The following is a 26,667-nucleotide window of genomic DNA, read 5'->3' on the forward strand; positions in this document are numbered from 1 at the left end:
TTTTTGATTGTCATTAAAGTTTTCCAGACTATGATGTGAACTGCAGTCATTACCTTCATATAGTGCCACAAAGGAACTGTGAGTGTTTAGGGATTTTTGAAGTTCACCATGGAGAAGGCTGCCACTTTGCAGAAAACTGGGCAGCAAAATGAAAAATGAGGTTCAATGTTGAAAAGTGCAAAGTTATACACTTTAATAGAAATAATATAAATGTGAGTTATACACTAAATGACAGTGTGTTGGGGGATCCTTAATTGAGATGGATCCGGGGGGTTTGGTAGATTGCAAGTTATCTAATTTCAAGTAGTGTCATTCTGTGGCTACTAAAGCAAATAAAATGCTGTCTTGTATAAAAAAGGGTATTAAGTCAAGGGATGAAAACATAATTTTGCTACTTTATATGTCCCTGCAGTGCCATTTTGGGCTCCAGTCCTTAGGAAAAATATTAATGAGCTGGAGAGAGTGCAGACATTCAACAAAACTGGTAAGGGGGACAGAAGATTTAAGCTATGAGGTTAGACTGTCACAGTTATAGGTTGCTTTGTCCGGAAAAAAGGCGCTTGCGAGGGGACATTATTACTCTGTACAAGTACATTAGAGGGGATTATAGGCAGATGGGGGCGTTCTTTGTTCCCATCAAAACGATTAGTGCTCCAGAGGTCACCAGTTTTAGACACAGGACAGAACTTCAATTTTATGCAGTGTGGGTTTTTTTTCAAGGTGAAGGCAGTGAGTTTGGGGTGTGCCGTGATGGGTGATGTTGTAATGGCAGATTCTGTTCATGCCTTTAAGAGGGGCCTGGATGAGTTCTTGAACAAGCACAGTATCCAAGGCTATTGTGATAAAATCTAAGTATAGATATTGGTATCTATAGTTTATGTATGTGAGCATACAGATGGGTTGGTAAATCTATATATGCACTGGGGTTGGCATGGAAGGGTTAATCTTGATAAACTTTGTTCTTTTTTCAACCCAACTATATAACTATGCAACTATATGCTGGAGGGCTAAATTAACTGAGCAACCACATTATGATTAAAGTCTTACTAGAATAAAAAAATAATCTGTCATATACTGTAAAAAATCCAGTAAATACATAGAAAATAGGCTATCACATTAGGGATTGGAATGCCAAATTATCACTATGGGCAGGCTGTGACCTCTTTTATCTACCTCATCTATCTACCTCATCATTCTAGTCAAGAAAAAGGTTTAGATAAAAGATAAGATAAAAATCAGCACCATTGGCTTACTACAAGTAAGGGCTAGAATGTAAATCGCCGCTGGGATGGCATATGCAGCGCGGCAATTTGCCAAAATCACTGAAGTTGTCTTGAGAGGAAATTTCGGCAATTTCGGCGCTGCGTATGCTATTAGTCACCCACTACAAGGGAGATTTGTTGCATGGCGACTAATCTCCTCGTCTGTCACAGCCCTAAGAGCAGCAGCAGAAGAGCCTAGTTCATTCATTAGATAATTTGTACTACTGGCAGGAGGCCAGCATTCCACAGCTTGGGCAAGCGTGAAGTAGCTCCTACAAGGTATTAGTATATCAGTCCTCTTCTATTCTGCTCCCTCCTCATCTTCTCACTCCTCCCAAATCCAATCTCCACCCATTACATTATTATCATCACATATTTATATGTGTCATTATATTCTCTTTGTTATATATAAATACAGCAGCCATCTTTAATAGAGTATTTTTTCTTTTTCCCTGCATTAATAAAACAGAACCTTGTACTTGATGGTAACTAAGCTGCATAAATCCAGATTGGTGGAAAATCAATTGGTTCAGTTAAAGTTTAGATGATTTTTAGAAAATTTATGGGTTTATTTATCAATTTTTGACTTTGTGAATTTGAGTTTGTTTTCCTAAAATCAATAAACTGGCATATCGAATGCTTGCTTATTTATTAATAAGGAAAACTTGTGCGAATATCTCTACTTTTTTGAGTTTATGAGCTCTAAAAACTCAAAACATTCAACTTTGCAAATATGGCTTTACCTTGCTTGGAAAACTCCTATTGACTTCTATAGAAACTTGCAAGCTTTTTAGATGGTGAAGTTTTACATTTGAGTTTTCAGGGTTTTTGCACTTTATAAATACCATGAGCTTTCAAACTATAATTCGAGTTTGAGTTCTCTGAGCACAAAAAAACTTGAATCGCGAAAAAAAATCTAACGCGACCGTTGATAAATCACCCCCCTAAGGTATGGTGATCCAAACTATGGAAAAATCCGCTATTTGGAAAATTCTATGCATAATGCTGGCGAAACAGAATGCAGGGCAAAATTCTAGCGCGGATTCAAGAAAATGTATGCCAGTCAAAACTGCAAGATCCTAAGATACTTTAGCTCCTAAAATAGAAAATTATATTTAATTGCTTATACAAAATACATTTACAAAGTCTGGCAGTATGCCAGTTAAGTCTCATTTATGCCCAACATCTCAATATAATGAGATAACTTTTTCCTCCAGTTGTATTCTTTGCAGTAATTTGTCCTCTTCCATTGGAACCCTTAATAATTAATGATAGGCCAGTCTTCCTAGCAGGGTATTGTTTTCTACATCTGAGACTTTTTGTAAAGGTGGCCATACACGCACCGATAATATCGTACAAAACCTCGTTTCGTACGATATTCGGTGCGTGTATGGTATGTCTGATGCTGATATCGGCCGACTCGCCGATCGGACCAGTTGGAAAATTTTGATCAGGCGCCATAGAAGGCACCTGATCAAAATCTCCTTTCAGAGCTGAATCGGCAGAAGGAGGTAGAAATCCTATTTTTTCTACCTCCTTACCTGCCGATTCAGCCCTGAATGGTGTGTGGCACATCTGACGATGTTTCGCACGAAACATCGTCAGATCGCCACGTGTATGGCCACCTTTAGGGTAAATAAAGGGGGGGGGGGTATTATTCCTGGTTCCAATATATAAGGGTGGCATATACTGCCTAAGACTTAGGGGGTAGATTTATAAAAATGTGACATTTAAGCTCCCCACAGAAAAATTCACCCACTTTCTATTCATTCCTATGGGATTTATCAAAAGTATTTATAAAAGGTTGAAAGTTATAGTTCACTATTTGATAAATACACTTCTAAAATCCAATAGTAATGATTTTTGTGGGGGAGCTGATCTCACATTTAGATAAATCTGCCCGTATTATGAAGAATTGAGTAACACAGACATCTTCTGGCTGAACGGAATATGGCCCTAGAACAAACTTACAATATAATATTCACATGTGTCGCCAATACCAGTGTTCTTTAAGACAAGTCTCCATATGCAGCAGAGCTTTTAGAGAGTGCCTGAAGATAATCAGGAGGATTAGGAAACACAAGCAACTGACTCTTTCACTTCTTTTGTCTGACAGGAAATGTGAGTCAGGTAAAATGCAGCAAGTTATTTCCTAGTCTTACCCTCACATCCTGGAAAAGGACTTACTAAGGACATTTATTTCTGTAATGAAAAATAAAGAAAAAACTGAACATGTACAACATAAGAAATCATTATTTGCAGCCAAATGTTAAATAACATTAATTACATAATCCCTTTTAATTAAAAAATACTCAAATTCATAGAGTTCCACAAATTTAAAATTAGGTGACAGCAACCCATTGTTGTAAAAGAAGCAGTATGATATTAAAGCAGGAAGGAGCCCTGCACTTTGCTTAATGCTGAAAGTATGTATAAGATGTACAAAACCCTTGGCCCATTTGAAAGCACATACTGTTTTAGCAGCAGTGTCTAGGCCATAATTTTATGCCCCTCATTTTTGGCATAATAATAATTGGCATAATAATTGGAGTACAAAATTCAAAAATACTTGCTGCACAAAGACAAAAATAGCGATATAATGAATTCTGTATTACGGTACTCCCACCTAAAGTCTTTCAATGGCTAGGGCATTTTAGGTCCCTTTATTCACATTCAGTGCATGCATGGTTATTCATTTTTTGTGCTCACTGTAGCTTTTGCCTATAAATATGTACAGGGCCATCCTGTAAAATGCAGATTGTATAGACTTACAATGCAGCAGGCAAATGTCTTTGGCCTAGAGAGAGGAAAGATATTGCAGGAGCCTACAATACACAATTAAGCTTACTTAAGATAAGTCACAAAGGATCTTGGGGTTATGTTATAAAAGTTACAAAGTTTTCTATATGTCTATGGCAACAAATCAGCAGGTAACATTTCCTGGTCAACTATACAAAAGCAAACATGTTATTTGTTACCAGGGGTAGGAAGAATAGTTGCAGCTGCTTTCAGATGTCAAAAGCAGCCAAAAGAAATAGCAGACACTGTATACAGTCCAACAGAATCCCCTACAGGCCCAGGCTCAAGGACGTATTTATATACATGGGGTTTTTGCCTAGGGCAGCAGCTTTTGGAGGGCAGCCCTCAGGTGCCTATTAGTGATGTGCGAAAACCTCGACCCACTCCCGACCCTAACCCTACCAGACCCGGCTTCTTATAGGTGGGGCGTGTTGGGCACACACCTATAAATTCACAAGCCGGAAGAGGCAGATGTCAGTGTTAGGTTGCGGGCAGGGAGGGTGGGTGGAAGAGCTCAACCAAAACTCGCAAGCCCCGATACCCACGGGTATCGGGGCTGGCCTGCACATCACTAGTGGGATGAGGGGGTATGTGTGTCTGGGGGGAGGGGTGGGGGGGCACAGAGGTGACATTATGCACACACTGCGCACTAAGGGCCCATACAGCCTTCCCTGGGCTACCCATCTGTGGATTCTGGTAAATGCCACAGGGGCTGCTGTAAGATGCCAAAGACAGTCACTATTTATTGGGCCTGTGGGGGCTGCTTAGGCCTCTGTGTGCTTTAAATGCCAGGGCCTATTTTAAATACCACTTTGGGTCTGCTCCCCTGTATTGTACCATCCCATGAATTCATTACAGGGCTGTAAGAAATTATGATTAATTCATATTTAGTGGGAATTTAAAATGTTTCACAAGTTTATTCAAACCACAATGGGTACCCGCTTAGAGAAGTAAAACCCACTTCCCAACCACAGGGCAGAGCACTAATAGGCAATGAAAATACAAGAGCCTTAAGCTAGAGGCAGCAATTGTTCACTGGGGGTCATTTATAAAGTTTGCACAGCACAGAATTATTCACATAGTGAATATATTTGCCCTGTCCATGTTTATAATTATAAAGATTGGTGCATTTAATTTGCAAAATATAACTGCAACTTTTTTATTTGTTATGCCACAATTTTGGTGGAATAAAAAAATAACAGATTTCACGAATTGCAAATTTATATTTGCAAAGTAAAAAGTGGCGCACAACAAACACCCACAGTGCCCTTGCTCGTGCCAACCTAACCATTTGCAAATGTTTATGAGCAATGTGCATTTCATGGCAATTTGCAAAAGAGGAAAGAGGGGCACAGCAGTGCAAAACTAAACCTTTTAGGGGAAAACATGCACAAAACAACCATATGCTGAAAATAAATATGAGATGCGTGAACTTTATGAATGACCCTCACTGTGTTTTTAAAGTGATGCACAATGACAAATCGTTCACTATACACTTGTATGTAATTTCCACATAATTAATTCATGGAATATGGTTCATGACATCTGTCAGTTTGTTGCCAGTCCTTACCATTATAGAGGAGAGCACCAAGATGGTTAGATCGTGAATTTAAAGGTGTATTTAGTATGAGGAGAAAAGAAAATTGCCCACAATATCCTCTGACAACATCCTCTGTCAGGAAGACTATTCATACTTCCCAACTGTCCCGATACTCACAGCTCAGCCCGCAGTCCCAGATTCTTTCTGAAATTTCCCTTTGATCTCCTGCACTGACCGCTAAAAAAGATACAATGTTTCTTAAACTTAATTTAAAAAAGTAGCTTTTGGCAGAGAGCCCAGAAAAGTTAACAAGCAACACCTGCACTTTTGTAACTAATAAGCTAAACAGGTCTCTTGGGGGAACTGAGACTTGCAGCTTGAAGGGCAATTTCACCTTTTTAGCAAAACTGTAGTAACACATAAAAACAAGATCCCCAAACCCCTAGAAATATGTTCAAACTTTAAATAACCTGCCAAATTTTGTAAGATGGGAGTGGTATTTAGGGGGTCTGGTTGCAAAAATGAACATGGTCCAAAAAAAAAAATGTTGTTGCACTACGCATGCCATTTATTTTTGTCCCTCTTTGCATTTTTCAAATGTTGGGAGGTAGGGACTATTTATTTTTCAAATACTTAATTAGGAATGTCATACATCGCTACTTCAGACATGGGTTCAGCCACTGTCATTAAGATTGTTGCCCGATGTTTTTAAGTGATTGGTTGCTTTGCTGAATACTGTGGTGCAGTTACAGTACCATCTATTTGATTTACAGCACTGGTACTGCGTATAAGTGACTAGCAAGTGACACTCAGAAAGTGCTACCTGCAGAAATCCACCCTTTTAGCTGCAATACAGCTAATACTGTAAACTGTAAAATAATGGATTTTATTTTTTAAATACCTATAGATTTGTTTTGCAGGGCGTTGGTGGCATGTCATAAATATGTATAACACAATAGACCAGGCGGGGCTTTTCTTAGATAGCAGTATAACTACAGCCAAACAAAGCAGGGCTCAGAGCAAACACACTGTAATAAAAACCTACTTCTTCTGCTAAAAAAACAAAAATATTTTACAGTAATGAGACAAATGGTATTTTATTTTAAATTGATACATTTCATTTTGGGTGTTTCTGGTCCTTTAATCCTTTAATGTACAGCATTACATTAGGCTATTTTGATTTAAAATTCATATACCTTGAAACCTTAATTACATTCACACTAATGTTCAGCATACACATGTTCTAGAACACAAGCGCAAGAGCAATAGAGCGTGTAATATCGGGCCCTCTGGGCACAGCCACCCACTGTCTGTTTCTGTGATTTGTAGGCGGATTCTCTCCTATCTGCTCCTGTGTGTAGCTCCCAGAAAGGCACAGTGTCTGCCTGAGTTCAGCTACAGGAAGAAAAGATCAGCCCGAAAACTGCAACAGCTCACACTGTGCCTATCGGTGGAGCTACACACTGGAGCATATAGGAGGGAATCTGCTTTTCTCTGCCTGCAGACCATGTGCAACATGTGACTGTGTCTAAGTGCCCATGAACAGGGCACTTGCCAACTAGCCAATGACCGCACCAGATTAAAAATTTAAACATACGGTTCTCCTGTACATTTTGGGCCATACAGCAACCAATCAGCAGGTAACATCTGCATGTCATTCCATTTTAAAGCAAACATATTTTTGGTTGCTAGGGGCTTCTTCGCCTGGGACAAAAGTTGTCCCTTTAATTACATATTGGGGCATGTCTGAACTGAGATTTAAAATAGGCCAGTCTGGCCTGTATGGGGGCTATTGTCTCATTGGTGCTTTCTGTATATAGGGTACATAAACCTAGTGTAGAAGTATAACCGATATTCAAGTCAAAAAGTAAGCAAATACATATTGTTGACAGCTTGGCCTTCACTGGAATTTGTATGCTGTGGATGTGAATACTTTTCATAAATTCCTGACACACCTTGCGTTCCCCCTCCCACATTCATACTCTTCCCTTCCTCCACCTGTGAATCAGCGTAACAGTACAGGTACATGCATGAACAAGAGCAAAGGTTAGAAGTGTCAGTTTGCCCTTATCATAAATTACAGAATTCTGTTTTATGAAATCCACAAGGCTTTATAATAAAGAAAAAATAATAACCAGACTTCAGATCTGTAACTTGACTGTAATACATGGATGGGATCTCTCATCCAGAACCCAGATATTAAGAAAGCTCTAAACAACGGAGAGGTGATCTACTATGCAGTCTGTTTAAAGCTAATTTTATGCTTTCCATTTTCTATGTAATAATAAACCTGATTTGTTTTTTTAATATTTTCTTAGTAGCCTTAAAGGAGAAGGAAAGTCATTTTGGCATTTTACTGCCAATAGATTTGCCATATTAGTGCCACCTAGAACAATATATTTATTCTGCAGAAACCATTAACATACCTGAATAAACAGCATTAGAAGCTTTCTCCGTTTGCTTAATATAGCAGCTGCCATTTTAAGTAGCTTCCTTCCTGCAGTCTCTAGCCGTTATAGCTGAGATCACACATTCCTAAGGGAGGGGAAAGGGAGTTCTTAGCATTCTGGTGGGAGGGGGAGCAGGAGAGGGGAGAGAGGAGAGAACTGCACAGACTCTGGCCCTGGGAATTAAGGCTGTTTCTGAGAGAGGAAGTCAGACACTGGAACATCATGTTTACAAAAAAAGACAAGAAATCCTGTGTTTCTTTTGATATAGGACTCAGTGCTTAGGGCTGTATTTACATAGACCTTTCTGATAAAGCTTACCGTACTTAGTTTTTACCTTTCCTTCTCCTTTAAAGGAGAAGGAAAGGCTAAATCACTGGTGGGGGCCAAATGTTAGACCCCTCCCCCCTGGCAAGTGCCCCTAAAAGGAGCACCGGCCGGGGATTTCAGGTAAATGATTACAATCACTGGGGGGATAGGGGGGGTGCCTAACATTTTGGCACCCCCAGTGATTTAAACTTTCCTTCTCCTTTGAGGTATGGTTATCCAAATTACAGAAAAAAACTTTATCCAAGCAAAATAAATACATAATATCTAAGTAGCATGTTAGGACACACATGAATGCCCAATGAATGGCAAAAATAATGGTCTAATATTTGAAGCAGAAAGCAGTTTGTGTATTGATATCTTCCAATAATGTCTCTGGCTTTCCATTTCCCTATTTCAAACCATGTGAATCTATAATGAGAAAGAGGCATAGAATTAAATATTGTACTCAAGGGAGATATATTAAAAGATGATAGGAGTCACCGGTGGAAAGACTGTTCGCATTGCTTCAGTTTTCAGAAGCTGCGCAAAGTTGCTGCAGGAGGAAACATCAGCCTACTTCGGAATACAGAAGCGATGCAAAGGGCTTTCCACCGGCAACTCCTATTGTTGCCGGGGGAAAGCCATCAAGGAGCGGTTAGTAGCCCACAATAGCAGAAATCTATTGTGGGCGTCTGAACCGCTCAGTGGGTTCTTACCCTTAGGGAGCGGTGTCCAAAACAATATACAGAAGAAACAGTTTAGGGATAAAAGCAGAGATTAAATGAAGTCAGGGCTCTTGCTCTGTTACATTTCTGCCATATGTGTTACTGTATCAATGTGTTCAACAGACAGATGCTAATAGTAAATGTAAAATCTGGATCTCACTCCTGCTGTCTAATAGAATCAATTATCTGTCTATGCTTGAAAACAAGTAATTTGTTGCACATTCATTTAAATATATTATAATTCCTTAATAGTGTATATTGTACAATAAAATTAGCACCTTTTGCTATGTTCTTTATCTACTGGCCTAAGTCTGTTTGTTGCTGAAACCACCTAACAGTTCTGCAGCTATGTGAAAACAATAAAAGGCACTGCATGCTAGCGTTCCCAATATAGTTTCATATTTTGCAGCTTTCATAACAATATACCAGTAGCAACAAAGAGCTTTTTCCTTCCAGTTTAATTTTCCAGCTACCGCACAATGGCACACACATGCACTCAACCTCTTGGGCAGCCCCCTCCTCCCAGCTGAATCTTTTCAACTGTCATGGGATGGCTTGCCTTTAGATCAAGGCCGAGAAGGTTTCACTTGCTTCCAAAAAAGGAAGTCCCAGACGCCTTAACAACTCCCCCTCCCTCAACAGGCCAGGATGAAGCCTGGCCACGCCCACTGCAGCCTACATGTCCATATTAGGACATATAGGGCAATCCATGGTCTCAGCCCAAGCAAAAGCATAGCAGAAACCAGACAAAAAGAGAGAGAGAGGCCTTTTACAATCAGATATTTTGCTGCTTTTCTTACGCCTGATCTAAACAGCATGAACTCCCTCCTCCCCCCTCCCGCATGTGGCTGCTAAATAAGGCACCTGCTTCTTTCACTTAATATGGGTGCAGGGGCATGAAACATTCAGTTCTTGCAGGTTGCTACATACAATACTTTTATATTGCTGGAAAAAAAAGTCCATTGTGGTTGTTTGAATAGATATGGCTGAAAGCTTTTCTTTTTACATGCAGATATATTTATAGCCCAGAGGTCTCCAAACTTGTCCCCAGAACAGCAGAACAATTTATGCTTTTGAATTACCCATTAAGGGCTGTTGAGAAAAATATCGGACAAACGAAATCTAAAGGTGGGCACACATACTGACCATACTGTCCAATCGTCTGGGCATGTACATCACAGCTTTTAACAGGCAGCAAACAAAATGTATATACAATGCCTTTGGAATGCAGACTCGGCATGCTGAATGAACATGGACTGGAATTGTGAGCTTACACATACTTTATAGCTATGCGCTTTATAGGGAAAAATCAGAGGCGTAACTAACATACAGCAGACCCTGGAGGACAAGAGAGCCCGGAGGGTCGCAGGGTCTGCTGCACGGTTCCCCCGCCCCAGTCGCTTCCGTCTATTTAACCTTCCCTGCTGCAAACAAGCAAGAAAGAGCAGGGGAGGTGCACGTGCCTGAGGATTTTTTACAAAGCAGCACAGCTTCTGTTAAGGTGGCCATACACGTTAGAATAACGATCTTTCTTGCGACTATTGGTTGTTCGTCCACTGTTAAAAGGTGAATTGTTAGATATACAGGTAGAATTCTACCCATATATGATTATTCAGCATTAACCTACTGCTGATGTTCAGGCACCTTTAAAGGCACCCAGTCAAAATAATTCACCCTGGCCTATCGACAAGAAAACTGATATTCAAGGCTTTTGCTGACATCGGCCTTGTCAACACACCATACATGTACCGAATATTGTATGAAATCTCGTTTGTATGATAATAACGGTGCGTGTATGGGAACATTATGCCCCTGTAAAAAATATTGGGGGTGATGCAGTTTTATATGAATCAGTCGTATTTCACGGCATTTTTAAAACATTTAAACAATTAGTTTTATATAAAACTCCAAACTGTATTCTAAAAATCATTTAAACATTAAATAAATCCCAGTAGGATTGTTTTTGTCACCAATATGGATTCATGAAGTTTAGTTACCTTTCCTGTTAGATTGACATCTGGTCAGTTCTCGGCCAGATATCGGTCAGGCAGGCCCATCTGAGGGCTCCATACACGGTCCTATAAAAGCTGCCAACAGTCTAAGTCAGCTGTTTATTGGATTGTGTATGGCCATCTTAACTCTGTCTTGTTTCCTAACTAAAGAAGCACCCCAAATGTCAATTTCCTACCAACACTCAAAATACAGTTGTGGTCGTAGATACTGATAGGATAACTTAATTCAAATTGCACCCATGCTGTTTCAGTAGTGATCAGCAATTAGTTTTGATCAGTCTACTACAAATAACAAATGAAAGAGTATTGTGCAATGAATACTTCAACTGGCGAGTTATTTTAATTGTGTCTTAATGGTTAATTAATTAGAGAATTGCACATTTCCAGATAACCATGCAAGATTCTGTACTTTATCCTTGCATTTCACAATCTATTTAACCTTTTTAACTGCTGTCAATACTCTCTTAAGGTGGCCATACACGCACCGATATTATCGTACGAAACCTCGTTTCGTACGATAATCGGTGCGTGTATGGCATGTCAGCGAGCCGACCGATATCGCAGGAAGCTGCTGAAATCGGTCGGCTCGCCGATCGGCCAAGTTAGAAAATTTTGATCGGGCGCCATAGAAGGCGCCTGACCAAAATTCTCCCTTCAGAGCTGAATCGGCAGAAGGAGGTAGAAATCCTATTGTTTCTACCTCCTTACCTGCCGATTCAGCCCTGAATGGTGTGTGGCGGATCTGACGATGTTTCGTGCGACCGACGGTCGTACGAAACATCGTGAGATCGCCACGTGTATGGCCAGCTTTAAGGTGGCCATACATGGGTAGATTATTGCTGCCAATTCAAGACCAGTTTGGCAGCTTATCTGGACGTGTATGGGCACCCACGACAGGCCTCCCCGATTGACATCTGGCAGAAAATTGGCAGATGATATTTTCCCCTAGGGCCAAACAATCGAATTAGCCCAATATTGCCCATCCAAGGTGGACATCAGGGAAAAATTTGCTTGTTTAGCGAATAGACTCTACTATTTATCACTTTTAGTGTAGCCTAATGCATCATAACTACAATAATTACCTGTTTGCGTACGACAATAATTATTTTCTATGATTTACTGTAAAAGCATGGGGAATTTTAGAGCAACAGTGTATGTAAATATATATAGTTAAAAAAGGTTGCATTAAAGTGGCCATACACACTAAGATTTTCTCATTTGGCAAGGTCAACAAAATTTTCCGTCAACATGCCCACCTTGGGAGGGCGATATGGTGCTAATGCAATAGTTAGGCCCTAGGGCTAAACAACTGCATTACAATGAAGGGGATATGAATAGACGGAGCATCATTGAACCAATATGGTCCTCCCTCCGACTTCTCGTATCCCCTTTATTGTAATGCAATCCTTTGGTCCTAGGGCCCATGAGCCAATACGGTCCTTGATGCAACAGGAGAATTAATCCTGCCCCATTGACATCTTTTTGGCCAGAATCTGCAGCTTAAATGTGCCGTGTATCGCTACCTTTTGGCAGAGAAAACCTATTCTCAAACCATACAAGGTAAATTTAGAAAGCTCGCATTATATAAGACACATGTTATGATAAATTCAGTTACAACTAATGTGGACTATGAATCAATATTTATCAATATATATTCAGCATTTGATGACCAACCCATCAGAAAAAAACTACAAACGCAGGTGTTAAAATACCAAACATTGATAAAACATGTGTTCTACTTGTGCCCATGGTAACAATATGCAACCTCAAGAGCCAAATGTCCAAAATATGCCTTGCCCTTCGCTAACATTGGAATTTCTGCAAGTAAATTACACTATTCAAGGCAATTCAGCTTAACATAATTTAAAGCCCCAGTAGCCCATGTAATTTTATTTTCTATCTTGCCAGCTTTAAGCTTACTTTTTTCCCTAGTAATAACACTGAAATCCAATATCTGCAGCTCCTGCATAATATTGTGTAAAACAAGATGTGAAGCAATACTATTATAAAGAAAAATGAAAAAAAAAAAAAAAAACTGGTTATACTTGATCTTCACTTGGCAGTATAAAAAAGGCTATTTAGCGGAAATCATTTGACTTATGTAAACGTCCCTGCAGGCTAGACATCATTTAAGACAGCATTTAATTTTTTCAATAGTATTACACACATACGCTTGTATGCCAAACTTTAATTCTCTGTATAAAACACATGCATTCCTCTGTTCTTATTTCTACCAGGTAGCTTGTATAACTAAAGGGTGGGCATGAAAGAAAATATAGAAATATGAACCCTTAAATCGTTCTAGGTTTTTTTCTAAAGCGCTTCCTTCAAGCAGCAGAACAGAGGTCAGAGCCAACTTTAATGTTATGGTCACGGTATGTGACTTTCCACCAGTTGCAAAAACTTTGCAGTGATTTATATGGAGCAAGGAACCCGAGTAAGTGGCAGCTAAAACAATCACTCATAAATACTATAAGAAGCTTTAGTGTTAATTAAGAGATCCAGACAGTGACACATATCCTATAGACTTAATAGTCACACTGCCGTGAGAAGTAATGAATTGTTTGCCAACTTTGGATAAACACAATCATAATGAGACTATTGGGAATACATTAATGACATCACAGGGCTCATTTGCAGGCCCGGCCCCTGCCTCCTATTAACAGCAGACACAACATTTACTACGAGAATGCTTTAAGTTGTCATATAAGACTCTATATCAAGAGAGATATTTACAGGGCAACTAAAGCTTAATTAAAAAAAAAACATTTATTTTCTATACCATTTTAGAATGTGTTCACCAAGGGAGCCGTGAGCACATGCAGAGATTAATTGTCTGCATTAAATTTGCTCTACTGCAGACAACTAAATTCCTGGAGATGCTTTCCCATCATCAGGTCCAAGCTGGCAATCTGTGGATTCTGTCAAATGCCAGAAGGGCTGCTTTATGGTTCCATAGACAGTGATTATTTAGTGGGCTGATGGGCTTTTGGCCTTCTATGTACTTGAAAAACCAGGGTCTATTTTGAATCCCACCAGCGTTTTACTTCATTGTTAATTTGCCTCACGTGGAAACATCAGGCTACTTCTGAAAACTATTCTGACGCATGTTTTCCCACTGCAGATTTACATTACCACCAGTGGAAAAGCAGTTTCCTGTGGTAGACACTTGTACCATTTGAAGTGATATACAGAAGTGCTGTCCAACTGGCAGCCCGTGACCTCTGTGTGGCCCCCCCACCTGTCTGGCTGCTTTGATGGTTTACCTTTGTGTAAGCTTTAAATGGTATCATTACTCAGATTAACAGGCCACCTGCATGGTTCTCACCTCAGATTCAGGCTGTAATCCCTCTGTATTGTTTAAAAATGTAATCCCCTGTTTTGTTCACACCTTTTAGTTTCTGCATTGTTTACGCCCTGCAGTTTTCACACCTCAGGCTCAGGCTTTAATCACCCACATTGTTCACCTGTTCACACCTCATGTACTGCCTGGCCTATGCTGCCTGTGTGCTGCCAGGCAGCATAGGGTAGGCAGAGTATGGCACACACAGGCAGCAGAGGGCAGGGAGAGTATGGCACACACAGGCATGGTAGGGCAGGGAGGGTATGGCCCACACAGGCATGGTAGGGCAGGCAGAGTATGGCAAACACAGGCAGCATAGGGCAGGCAGAGTATGGCACACACAGGCAGCATAGGGCAGGCAGAGTATGGCACACATGGCACATATGAATAACGGTTGATATCCCCGTAGTGAAGACCAAGCATTTGGGTTTTTTGCTGCACTACCACCATTGTGATAAAATGGGTATGGTTTGAAGTGGGTGTGGTTTAAAAAGGGTGAGTGGCCAAAACTGGCTTCCATTAGTGGCCCTCCACCATGTATGCGAGAGAAATTCCAGCCCTCGGCACCGCAGAAGTTGGACAGCACTGATATACAGTATTTATATATAAAGATAACCTAGGGCCGCTGCCACATTGTTTTCACATTTTTTTTATTATTTTCATTTAGGGGAAAACATAACCTAAATCGCAGTCTAAAGGTGGCCATACACAGGCTGATTCTAGCTGCCGATATTGGTCCCTTAAACCGATAGGCCTGTGTATGCGCACTAACAACAGGCCTGCCCAACCGACATCTGGCCTGAAACCAGCAGGATCTCAATCCGGCAGGTTTGAAATTTTTCTTGTGGATATTGGATTATGTCCTATCGGATATTGGTCAAAAAAGCATTACTTTTGGTCCCATAACCATGCCAATAAGCTGTCTCTCTTACTTTAAAAGACAAGCAAAACACATCAGACTGCTCTCCTCACTATACCAGTGTGTTTTTATAATAAATAGTGGCTTTCAACATTTGTCTAAGCATATTCAAGCACGGGCCTTGCTTTCTTTATTGCTTTTCATAATGAAACATCTAAACTGGGAATACATGGACACTTCCAAACTGGAAGGTACTTCTTACACCAACAGCCAAATCGTCTGGCCATGGTCTGACATGAGATTGTTTTGTTTGCTCGTACAACACGACGTACTTTAATACAAATGGCAGTCACTTCAGACGGCTTCAATATGCTCCTTTGTGCCCCTAAACCATTTCATAGGGAGCCAAACAGGAGAACTGATTTGTGCACGTTACTGAGATGTTTGCTAATGTTCCATAAGGCTTGTAAGGGTACCTCCCTCAGAAACCCACCACTTTCCACACCCAGTGTGACATCCTAACAACCAACCCCTTTGCGTGTCATTGCTACAGCCGCCCGCAACTACAATGACCAACCCCTTGGACTACAAACCAATGCAGCTAAAGACTACGATACCCAGCAGCCCCCGCGTCCCCATACAGGAAGCAGGTCCCTCCCTCCTCATTGTACAACGCTTAAAGATAGCGGAAGGAGGCTTCTTTTCAGTGTGAGTCTGGGAGGCAGCGGCACGGCTTTTCATCGTACCTTGCTCAAGACACCGGCTGCCTTCGACCCTCTCTTGTACTTCACCTTTCTAAGCGCGGCCTATACCCTCTGTACAAAATGGTGAGTAGCATGTTGGGCGGGTGATAAATAGGGCTGGTTCTACACCAATCCTGGAGCAAGTAAGACAAGATGCCGGGAGCCGCTCCCTCCTGTCGCCATTTTTGCCCCCTTTTCAATGACTTTGTACGTGCAGAGGTAATGCTTAGAGGAGCCAGTTTTAATGGGCTGCCCGCCTAGTCGAATGTCCCAGTGCCGGGATTCCTTTACTACGCTTTCATGTGTAATATATGTTAGTACGGGCGCTCTACTTCCCCGGCTTCTCTGCTCGGATTCCATAGCATGAGGTAGAACAGAGTGTCCCAGCTTCTTACCTTAGCGATGGCATCTATTGGGTACCAATCGGGTACCGGTTTTTCCAGTTGGCGCCTATTCTGCAGAGATGCCTTGTGGGCGGGAGCGCGCCGATTGCGGCGTTCGCGCTGCGCGTAGCCGCGGCGGAAAAGGGGTCCTAGTTATATAGCTAGGTGAGCCGAGCGGGAGGCGCTGGCACGTTGCGCGCCATTGTACCGGGCAGTGGGACGGGAGGCCACGCCTACTGGGGGGGGCGCTAAAGCGGGGAGAAGGCTTTCGCTAAAATATCGGACTTCTTATCGAGGTTCGCCCCGGTCCTGCGTACGGCTTTCATTTATGTCCGTCATAGCGTCACGCTACTAATACAGCCGCGTGGGGGCTTCTCCGGCATTTTGAAAGGGAGCAGCTTCCCTCCGCCGGTTTCATAGTGGGAGGATCCCTGCCGTCTGTCAGATGTCCCTGCAGTGCCGCCCTGTCCCTCTCGGGCTGCTCATTGGCCTCGGCCGCTGCCAGCAGATTGCGCCTCAGGTTCCCTCCCTGTGCCGAGCTGGCCATGTAGGGAGTGTGAGCAACGTTTCCACACACCGTCACCCTGCAGAGTGCTGCCATTCCCCATAGGGTCTCTGATAGGGGGCTCCAGTTAAAGGGGTGCTTCGTCTTTCAATTCACTCTTGCTATACCTTACACGGTGACATTCTGAGACACTTGCAGTTCATCTTGACATCTTAATCTTTATGACTTATGAAGTATTTAGCTTGGTGTGCAGCAGCTCTCCCATCTGGATTTGTAGGAGCTGTCTTGTTGTCCTTTGTTCTCTGGCAACTAGGTGGTGGGGTTAAAGGAGACTGAAAAATGAATAGAGATGGAAGGGATACAAAGTAGTGATAATTATTACATTTTAGCGCCGCAGAGCAATAGCTTTGGGGGGTTATCTTATCTGAAAACTGATAGGAGGCAGATCAGAAAGATTACATTTAAGATTAAAATAACGAAGACCAGTTAAAAAAACAGTCTCCTGCAAGCAGCATGGCAACTCGGACTTTACCTGTTATTTGTTTGCTGGGCACGTGGTTTCGCTAAACCAGCCTCCATGTCATTGTTCCTGTCTATAGGAATAACTTGCAGTCTCTTTAGAAAGCAAGTGTAGGTAAGGCAAGATCCTCTCAGGGTGAAAATGGATTCATGTAGTATTCTGAAATATATACATTTGTAATGCAGATGTCGGTTTGCTCATTGACGGGGCCCATGTGGCCTTGTTGGCAAGTCCACTTCCTGTTTGTGAGTGGGACCAAAGAATAATGGCCATACATTGTGTGCCCCAACCATAGTATGCTTTCATTGGACCTGTGAGCCAATTAGCCTGCTAGTGTACAGGACTGGCCTAAAATGAGTTTTAAAGTATTTAAAATGTACTATTGTCATACACTGGTAAGATTTGTATGTTTGCTTAAGCAACACTACTATGATTTCTATAAATAAGCTGCTGTGTAGCCAAGGGGACAGCCATTGAAGCTGTCGATAAGGCACAGGTTACTCTGTGAAACCTTTGCATACAAAGCTTATCTGTTGACTGTGTAGCTCATGCCATTTAGGGTGATGGCACATGGTAAGACTTGTTGCCTGTAGTTAAATCTGCTACTCTTGGTGACAAATATTCCTGAAATACCATCCTGCTCCACTAACGTAGAATTGGCACAAGTAAATAACATTACCTGTTGCAATTAATAATAGAAAAATGTCACTTTCACATTTTCCTATGAATCTGATGTTGGCAACAGGGATGGCATTTTGGGAGATTTTGTGCCTGTGGTAGCACAGATTTAACAGTGGGTGTCGAATCATACCATGTACCATCGGCCATTAGCCCTGTTTAGTTTTAAATGGCTACCTAGAAGCTTGTTTATAAAAACCTATAGTATTGGTTTTAAAACGAATGCATAAATCATACAAGTGTATGGCAAGAACATGTTATATTTTAATTACTTTGATATACTTCTGTTTTCTTGGCTTCCATGTTCCTTTAAGTAGTGCTTTGAGAGCTCTTATTTAGATCTTGGCAAGGGCATTTTTTTTAAGTAAACCATCTAGCCCACTGAACAGTTGGCACAGTAATTGTGTGAGAAATGCACTGTATGGGGAGCATGATTTTATTACAAGACTATAGATGCAGTTGCTCACTGTAATGAGATTACAAGTGCAAACTAAGCCAGTGGCCCACTAATTGAATATGGATGCACCCAAGACAGTCTCTAACCTGCCCGGTCGGTACATCTGCTGATATTTTGCTCTACGGAGGCGGGGGGGTAAAGGATTTAAATGAAAAATACATAATTCTTTATAGTTTCACATATACAGTTATGTTTGTTTTTGGTAGAATCTGTGAATACACTAATATGGTTTGGGGAGCTTTGTGTTCTTCCCAGAGCTGCTATATAATACAGGCAGGAATTATCCTTTACTAAGGACAGCAGTAAGTATTGGGTCTGAGACTGTCCCTAAGGATGGCAGGCTTGATTTCCATGCATGGGACCAACGTGCTACCATTTAAGTCAGGGATGGCAAAGTCTGGCTACAATAACTGCCTGTTTATTGTCATTTTTATACTCTGATACCATTGAGGAACCCGCTCAAGGCAGCTGTTAATATTGCCTGTTGCATACTGGCATACATAAGGGCTGATCTGAACTGCTGGCAAACTAAAACCAGTCCTTTGTGCTACCCTGTCATTGCTGGGTGGTATGTGTATTTTTCATGCCTTTGGGCAGCCATATTCCTATAAAGCCATGTAAATCTGTACAGAGCACAAAGATCCTAATATGAGGGTGTGAGAGTAAAGGGCCATGTTGAAATGTAGAAGGGGGGGGGGGGGGGGGATATACATCAAAGGAACAGTGATTAAATAGTCATTTAAGAAAAAAAATAATTTCAAATTAGCTACCTGTAAAGTCTTTGCTGTGCCAGCCAGGGGACTTGTATTGCAGAGGCAGTGGCAGGCAGTGTTCACTACTGTGCTCACCCCTTCATTGACCTGATTGGGCAAATCACGTTAGCCAGTCATGACAGACATGCAAACAAACTGAGCATGTGCGAGCTATGCCTGCACTTCCTCAACTCCTTAATCTGCTTGTAACATTAATGTGGCAGGACCTTATACAGCCAGGGTATGGGCGAACCCTGTGGCTTGGGCAGAGAAGGGACCTAGAGATCTATGCAGCACTACTTTTACAGGTAGCTGTATTGTATTTTTTTTTTTTATGGTCAAATTCTGAATCCTCCACAAAAGACGGTAAAATAAAATTAGAACCTTCATTTGCATTATTCAGGCTTAAGAAAATGCAAACGTTTTTCTAAGTAGTCTAACCAGCTCGCTGTCTGACTTCAACCTTAGCAGCTTCTTTTTAAATTGACGTTTCCTGAAGAGAAGCTGGCAACGTCCACTTCACAGGCATATTGTGTTCTGCTATCCGTAAAGTCTGTTTTCCAGTGCTCCCGAGTCTTGTAGTGGTGGGCTTTACTCCTCACTTAGCTTTGGCATTATGCATATCCGAGGTAGTCCTTTTTGTGTGGCTGCTTTCCCATAAAAATCCATCTTTGGCAACGTATCTGTTACTTGCAGAGACTGTTCCTTATTTGAATTTTTTTTTTTTTTTTTTGAGGATGTGATAAGTGGATACATTTGCCTCTGTAGTATGTTTGTTTAATACACTACACCTTGGTGAGTTTTATACTTCCACTTCATCTCCTAACAAGTCTGTCCCTGATTTGCCAAACACCCTCCACAGTTGGCGGCTTATTGGCCTGTGTATATGATTCTACCCAACTGATATCTAACCAAAAATAGGGCAGGTTTGTAAATCCTGTTGAAGGAGCACATTTCTGTAGTCCTTGTCCTTAGGGTTTTCATAGGCCCCACCCATTTGGCCTGGCATGTGGGTGGCCAAATAGCCATGTAGTATAGTAGACTTGCAGTTCTACATTTGCAAGGAACTAAGATTACAATTTTGCAGTAGAATGTTTAAACAAAGCAAGTACTTGTGCCTATCTGCCAGTGGATGAGCCCTATTAATGTACTGTTAGGTTTTATTAAAGTTAAATATTCTATGCACAAATGGCAGCATCTGATTAGGGCAGTGGCGTTCCTGGTGAGAAATTAGGATCACAGTTGCAATTCCAGTGCTTCTCAATGCAAAGGGTGCAAAATGCAACAAAACATGTCTTTACTGTTACATAAGACTGTACATTAGCAGCACATGACTAAACTATTTTGTGGAACCAACAAACTTATAAACATGATACATCATGGCCATAATTTTACTGTATATTGTATCTTCAGACAGATGGGATATTTGGGCCTAATTACAGTAGCAACAAAACTTCAACACTGCCATCTAGTGTTGAAATGCAGAGCTAAATTATCTATAAAAATAGTTCAAGGCAGTGATCCCCTAGCATGTGGCTCGTGAGCAACCTGTGGCTCACCACCCTTTTTGATGATCTTGGTGTCCTCAAAGTGGGTGCTGTGTGTGACGCACAAGTGAAAAGGGTTGGGGAATCCCTCTTTTAAAACAATCTGGACCCATTGGCTTGAGCAGAAATAGAAAACCACACCTACATTCTTGTATCAGTCATTCAACAAAGAATATCTGGAATAGCTTGCAAAAGATTTATTTTAAACCACCAACATATGAGCAGCTAGCTGTAATAGTTAGTTAACTGAGCTTATATATAACAAGGATGTCCAGGAACAATTCGAAGAAAAGTAAACATACGTTCATTGTATTTTGACTCCTGGCCAAAAAAAAGTTCCTTTCATGACTTCCCTTTTTTTTTTTTTTTTTTTTTGCTTAATAGTGTTTACTGATAAGGCATACAATGTAGTCCGTACATCAATAATTAATACATTTGTTTAATCTGGTTTAGCGTTAAAAACACAAATATTTTTTTTGTTATGCAGTTTTTCCTTGGCCACGGTTTCCTTCTCTATACTAGATAGCATTGTTGCCCATTGAACTTTCGTATATGAAAATGCAACAGTGATTAAAGGGTAGATTTAGAGTTTATCTGTAAAAATCGTACCTGTTTTTTTTTTTTCTTAGGCTTCTGGTGTGATGGTCTCAGATGATGTCATTAAAGTATTTAATGACATGAAGGTGCGCCATCAACTCTCCCCAGAAGAAGCCAAAAAGCGTAAGAAGGCAGTTGTCTTCTGTCTAAGCGAGGACAAGAAAATGATCATCTTGGAACCAGGAAAGGAGATCTTGCAAGGAGATGTTGGCTGTAATGTTGATGACCCCTACAAGGCATTCGTGAAGATGCTGCCCCGAAATGACTGCCGTTATGCACTGTATGATGCACTATATGAGACAAAAGAAACAAAGAAAGAGGATCTTGTTTTTGTGTTCTGGTGAGAAGCTTACACAAACCTTTGTTTTGCATTCATGGGAATAAAGTGTCTGATGCTGACTTAGGGCTCTAGCACACGGGGAGATTAGTCGCCTGCGACAACTCCCTCTTCACGGGCGACTAATCTCCCCGAGTTGCCTTCACCTGCCATCCCACCAGCGAAAATGTAAGTCGCCGGTGGGATGGCACACGCGCAAAAGCCTCGCGAGGCAACTTCGTCGATTTGCGCGGAATCACGCTGCCGCGTGTGCCATCCCACCGGCAACTTACATTTTCGCCGGTGGGATGGCAGGTGAAGGTAACTCGGGGAGATTAGTCGCCCGCGAACAGGGAGTTTTATCGCGGGCGACTAATCTCCCCGTGTGCCAGAGCCCTTAGAGATTAATCTGAAATGTTATGTAGAGATGGTTGTAAATACCCCCCTCTGCTTGTCTGCCAAACAGCTGTTTTTTCTGTTATCCAAAGGATGTTGCTTTTGTCTCTAGTAAAGCCTTTAAATTGGTATAAATAAGGGGGCAGACTATGAGCATAGAGTTCAGTTTTCTGTATGTAAAAGGCATTCTCTCCCACTTTTGTGCTAAAATACAAGTGTGTGTCTGCACATAGGCTGACGCCATGCCTCGAGATGCAGGTCTGGCAGCAACCTAATAGTGGTTCATAGCCTCAAGGCTACAGTCAGGTGTGGCTGTGTTTTGGTCAGGCTATTTCTCAACCTGCATTTATATGTAGGTGGCAAAGCAGTCATGTCTGGCTTTAGCCTGAGGTGGTTATTTGCTAAACCTTCTGCTTGCCTAACTAATTGGGAACAATGTATACTTTAAATTTAACCTTGAGAAAACTTTACTATAATATGTAAACAAATGTATTTTAGTTTTGTATTAAAATGGATATTAAAAAATCCTTGACCTTGAGGTTAACACTGGTGCATTATTGGGGTCCTGAGTTTAAAGGAGACATACTATAAAAAAAAAAATATGAATGTACCAGTGAATTATACTACTAGATATAGGATTCCACTTCATGCTTTCTGGATGTGCAGGGGAGCCGGTGGCTCTCGGTACACTGCACTGTAGGATAGGAACCAATCGGCACCTAGGCTGACTGAAGTTCTGATAAAAACAGACAGTGTTCTTCTATACCAGTGTTCCTCGTCAGTGGTTCATGAGAAACGTGTTGCTCCCAGTGGCCTCAAAGTAGGTGATTATTTTTAAATTTCTGGCTTGGAGGCAAGTTTTGGTTGCATAAAACCCTAGTAAAATGCCAAACAGACTTCTGTAGGCTGCCAGTCCACATAGGGGCTAATGAGTAGCCAATTATAGCTCTTATTGGTACCCCCAGGAACATTTTTCATGCTTGTGTTGCTCCACAACACTTTTTCTATTTTAAATGTGGCTCACAGGTATGAAAGGTTGGGGATCCCTGTTCTATACTCATAGGGGTTTGTACACTCCCTTGGGCAACAAGTGATTTTTGTTTATTGGGTTTTTGTGTATTTTTTTTTCCTAAATGAATCTTTCTTGCTGTTTCAATAGGGCCCCTGAAGAAGCATCACTTAAAAGTAAAATGATCTACGCTAGCTCTAAAGATGCAATCAAGAAGAGATTTCCAGGTAAATTTCCTGCTCCTACCAAGTGGTCTCCAAAAGAGTTAATTTAAAAACAATAGTTTTGTGTGGGATTTTTTTATAATAGGAAAGTTTGAGTCTTGTGACATGATTAGAACATGAACCTGATCATAATTATAAGGATTATTTAAGTCACCAAGTAGTTTCTTGTCCATAACACAAGGCTTTTGTGTAGGTCATGAAACTTTAAAAGTGACTTCTAATATCCTCATTTTACAACAGGGGGTACTTTATTATAATACACATTTCATTAAGCCATACAACAGAAATGAAATCTTAAAGTACCATTATAACATCACTAAGCACTATTGTATAAGAATATAACTTACAGGACATTTATGGCACTTGTGTAGTATACAAGTCTATGAATGAAATCAAAAGCCCTGTGGTTACCCTTGAGCTGTTCTAATAAAGACACTGGTTCTCCTGATATTGATGGCCTGTATCAAGTCTGTTCATGCCTGTCTGGGCAGTAAGCATTGGGGATTGTCCACTGAATGCATTTTGCATTTAGATCAGTAATTGTGTTAAAATGTCCCAAGATCAAAGTACAGTATTGCAGAAATCTGGTAGCAGAGTCCTGGTGGCTCTGGCCCTTGAAACAATGTAACACAAGCAGCAGATTGACAGGCCTGACATGCTGGAGAAGACTGACCTTTGCAACATTGTTTGAAAAGTAGCAACCAGCAGTTCAGAAAATGCCGCTTTCAATAGCAATTACGTTTACACACCTTTTCAAAAGCACTAAAAATTTAGTAAATTCACATTGGAAAGTCAAAAATATTTTTGGGGTTGACTTGTCCTTTGAGCAAACCTAAAACACTTACAAATTTCATTTATCAGAGTGCCTAATCATAGGTATATATATATATATATATATATATATGTGTGTGTTCCCTATACTGTTCATGCGTTGGAATCAACATTAAAACTTGCCTTTTTTTTTTTTCCTTCAGGTATCAAACATGAGTGGCAAACAAACACTTTTGAAGATATAAATGATCCTTGTAACCTTGCTGAAAAACTAGGTGGCAGCACTGTAATTTCCCTTGAAGGAAAAACCCTGAAAAGTTGAGATCCCTTCCAATGCCAGTGTCTGTGCCACTTCTTTAAGGGGCTTCCATGTAACCATTATCCCAACAATGTCCCCTCTGCTACCTGAAAATCCCTCACTACTTTGAAGGACATGTTTCACTCTTCAGTCGGATATCATTTTAAAGGCATTCCCAGTGCAGACCAGCCTTGGGTTTTTCATTTTGTTTTAGTAGTCTTGTTTTTGGATACCTTCACGATCTTAGAGGAAGCTTTCCTTCCATCTACAAAGTAGATGCACTTATCTCAGATTGAGTTAATTTTGCCAAATATCTTCTGGCGTCTTACCCATCCCACTCGCCATATCTAAAGGGCCCTTAGGCCTCATGCATTCCCCCACCCCTTTTAAGACTGGCTTCTAACCATTCCTAGAATAAATTAAGATGGCTGCCTTTTATTCCTTTGATTTATTACATTTCCATGCTACTTCTGTAACATTCCGCTCAGCCCCTCTGGCATCTGCAGCGTTAGTTCAAGTTTGGGGCCCCCCAAAATCATATAGGCACTTTTTTTTTTCAGCATAATACTTCCCCTCCGTAGTGTTACTTCCATTTCACCCTTTAAACCCCCCTCTTAATTTAATATTACTGTTGGTGTTTGGGGCATGGCTTTAAAGCCAGGATGCCTCATTAATGGCCGCACATACATTTTGCCAATATTAATCTGCAAGTTTGTGACTTTAAATTTGTACATTATTTTGTACATTAGTTTTGGCGGATTGGGGGTCTCTGGGAGGGTGTTGAAACTCTTGTCTGAAGCACTTCACCTCTTCAGTCCCTTTCTTCCTAATCATTGTCATGTCATTTGCGGTCTCTACATCCTTATGTCTTGTGTTACTAATATGGAAGTCATACTGGCAGATCTGACATTAAAAAAACGTAAATTTAAAGAATTGGTCTTGGTTGTTGATTTAATGCGTTCTACTGAGGCAGTTTTACTGGATTATGAAACTGCGAGACATGATAAAGGGGAAGAAAACACAACTGCAATATTTTACATAATTAGAGCATGTGTAATTCTAAGCAAAAACTGCAAAGTTTAACTCTCATCTATTATGTAAATGTTGTATTTTGCTATAATACTCCTTTAACATCACCTACAGGGATCTTCAATAAAACATTGTCATATCTTTCATAGCATATAAAAGGTTTTCTTCCTTTAAATTTAGAGTCTGTGGAAGGGTTAAATACAGGTAGGGGATTCCTTATTTGAGAACCCCATTATCCAGAAAACTCCTAAGTTACAAGAAGGCAAACTCCCATAGAGCCTGTGTTTAGCAATAAGCAGTAAGTAATACCCCTTATCTGGAAAACCCCAGGTCCTGAGCATTCTGGAATATTGGTAATAAAGAAACATCTATAACAGATGAGTGTGCCCTTTATAATAGACTGATAGTAAAAAATAAATAAAATAAAAACCCAGTGATCACACACATAGTTGCGAGTTCACTAACAACTTACCTTTTGGTTGGTTGTCTATTTCTGTGGGGCTTTATTGAAACTACATCACACCCTGGAAATAAAAGCAAATTTTCAAGTTAATTATGTTGCAACGGTCTAGTCATGACTTCTCTGTGCAGAACATTAGGAAGAGTTTTATCATAAACAAATACTGTAAATTTGTTAACGTGACCGGTAGCTTTGACAAACTTTTGTGAGACCACGGAAGTCTCGAGTTTCACAAAGGTTGTAGAAAAGTATGACTTCATCACATAATCCCATGATTAGGTAGAACAAAGATGTTGGGCCCTCGTCCTTCAGTTATTTACCATGGGTATTATTCTTACATAATCATCTGTATAACTCTTTACTTGGAGTTCCCAGAAGGGGCAGTACCCTAGACTAGAGGAAGTGGGTTCTTACAAGTTGGTAAAGAAGTGATGAGGCAGGGGCATGTCTCTACAGATAACTGCTAAGGCTGATGTCAGACGTGGTGTATTCTCGGCAAGCCAAAAAACACGCCAAGAATATGCCCTGCTACTGTAAATGCGCACCTACCTGTGCCTGCACCCGAATGAATGAGATACGCTTGGGTGCAGGCACATGTAACTGAAATAAGCATAAAAACGCAAGACTTTGCATCCTTTTGCGTTTCTATGTATATTTCAGCTACTTTTGCCTGCACCCGAGTGTCT

The 26,667-nt window shown here is 40.9% G+C and overlaps 2 protein-coding genes across 4 annotated transcripts in view; one reads left to right on the forward strand and one right to left on the reverse strand.

The window, feature by feature from the left end:
- mus81 (MUS81 structure-specific endonuclease subunit) overlaps window positions 1–17,133 on the reverse strand; it is a 58,207-nt gene extending 41,074 nt beyond the window's left edge. The window contains exon 1 of one of the 3 annotated variants that reach the window (NM_001011004.1): window positions 16,435–16,517. The gene's annotated coding sequence lies outside the window, so the exon portion shown is untranslated. Of the gene's footprint in view, window positions 1–10,228; window positions 10,303–16,434 lie in introns of those variants that run through there. The other 2 variants (XM_031900045.1, XM_018093027.2) reach the window with 2 other exon arrangements.
- cfl1 (cofilin 1 (non-muscle)) lies at window positions 16,011–25,422 on the forward strand. Its single transcript, NM_213713.1, is given in 4 exon segments — window positions 16,011–16,123; window positions 21,511–21,818; window positions 23,350–23,426; window positions 24,398–25,422. Coding segments are annotated over 4 exon segments (507 nt in total). The 5' UTR covers window positions 16,011–16,120; the 3' UTR covers window positions 24,517–25,422.
- Window positions 25,423–26,667: the final 1,245 nt, after the last annotated feature.

The sequence above is a fragment of the Xenopus tropicalis genome, chromosome 4 (assembly GCF_000004195.4).
Source record: "Xenopus tropicalis strain Nigerian chromosome 4, UCB_Xtro_10.0, whole genome shotgun sequence".
Taxonomy (NCBI): Eukaryota; Metazoa; Chordata; class Amphibia; order Anura; family Pipidae; genus Xenopus; species Xenopus tropicalis.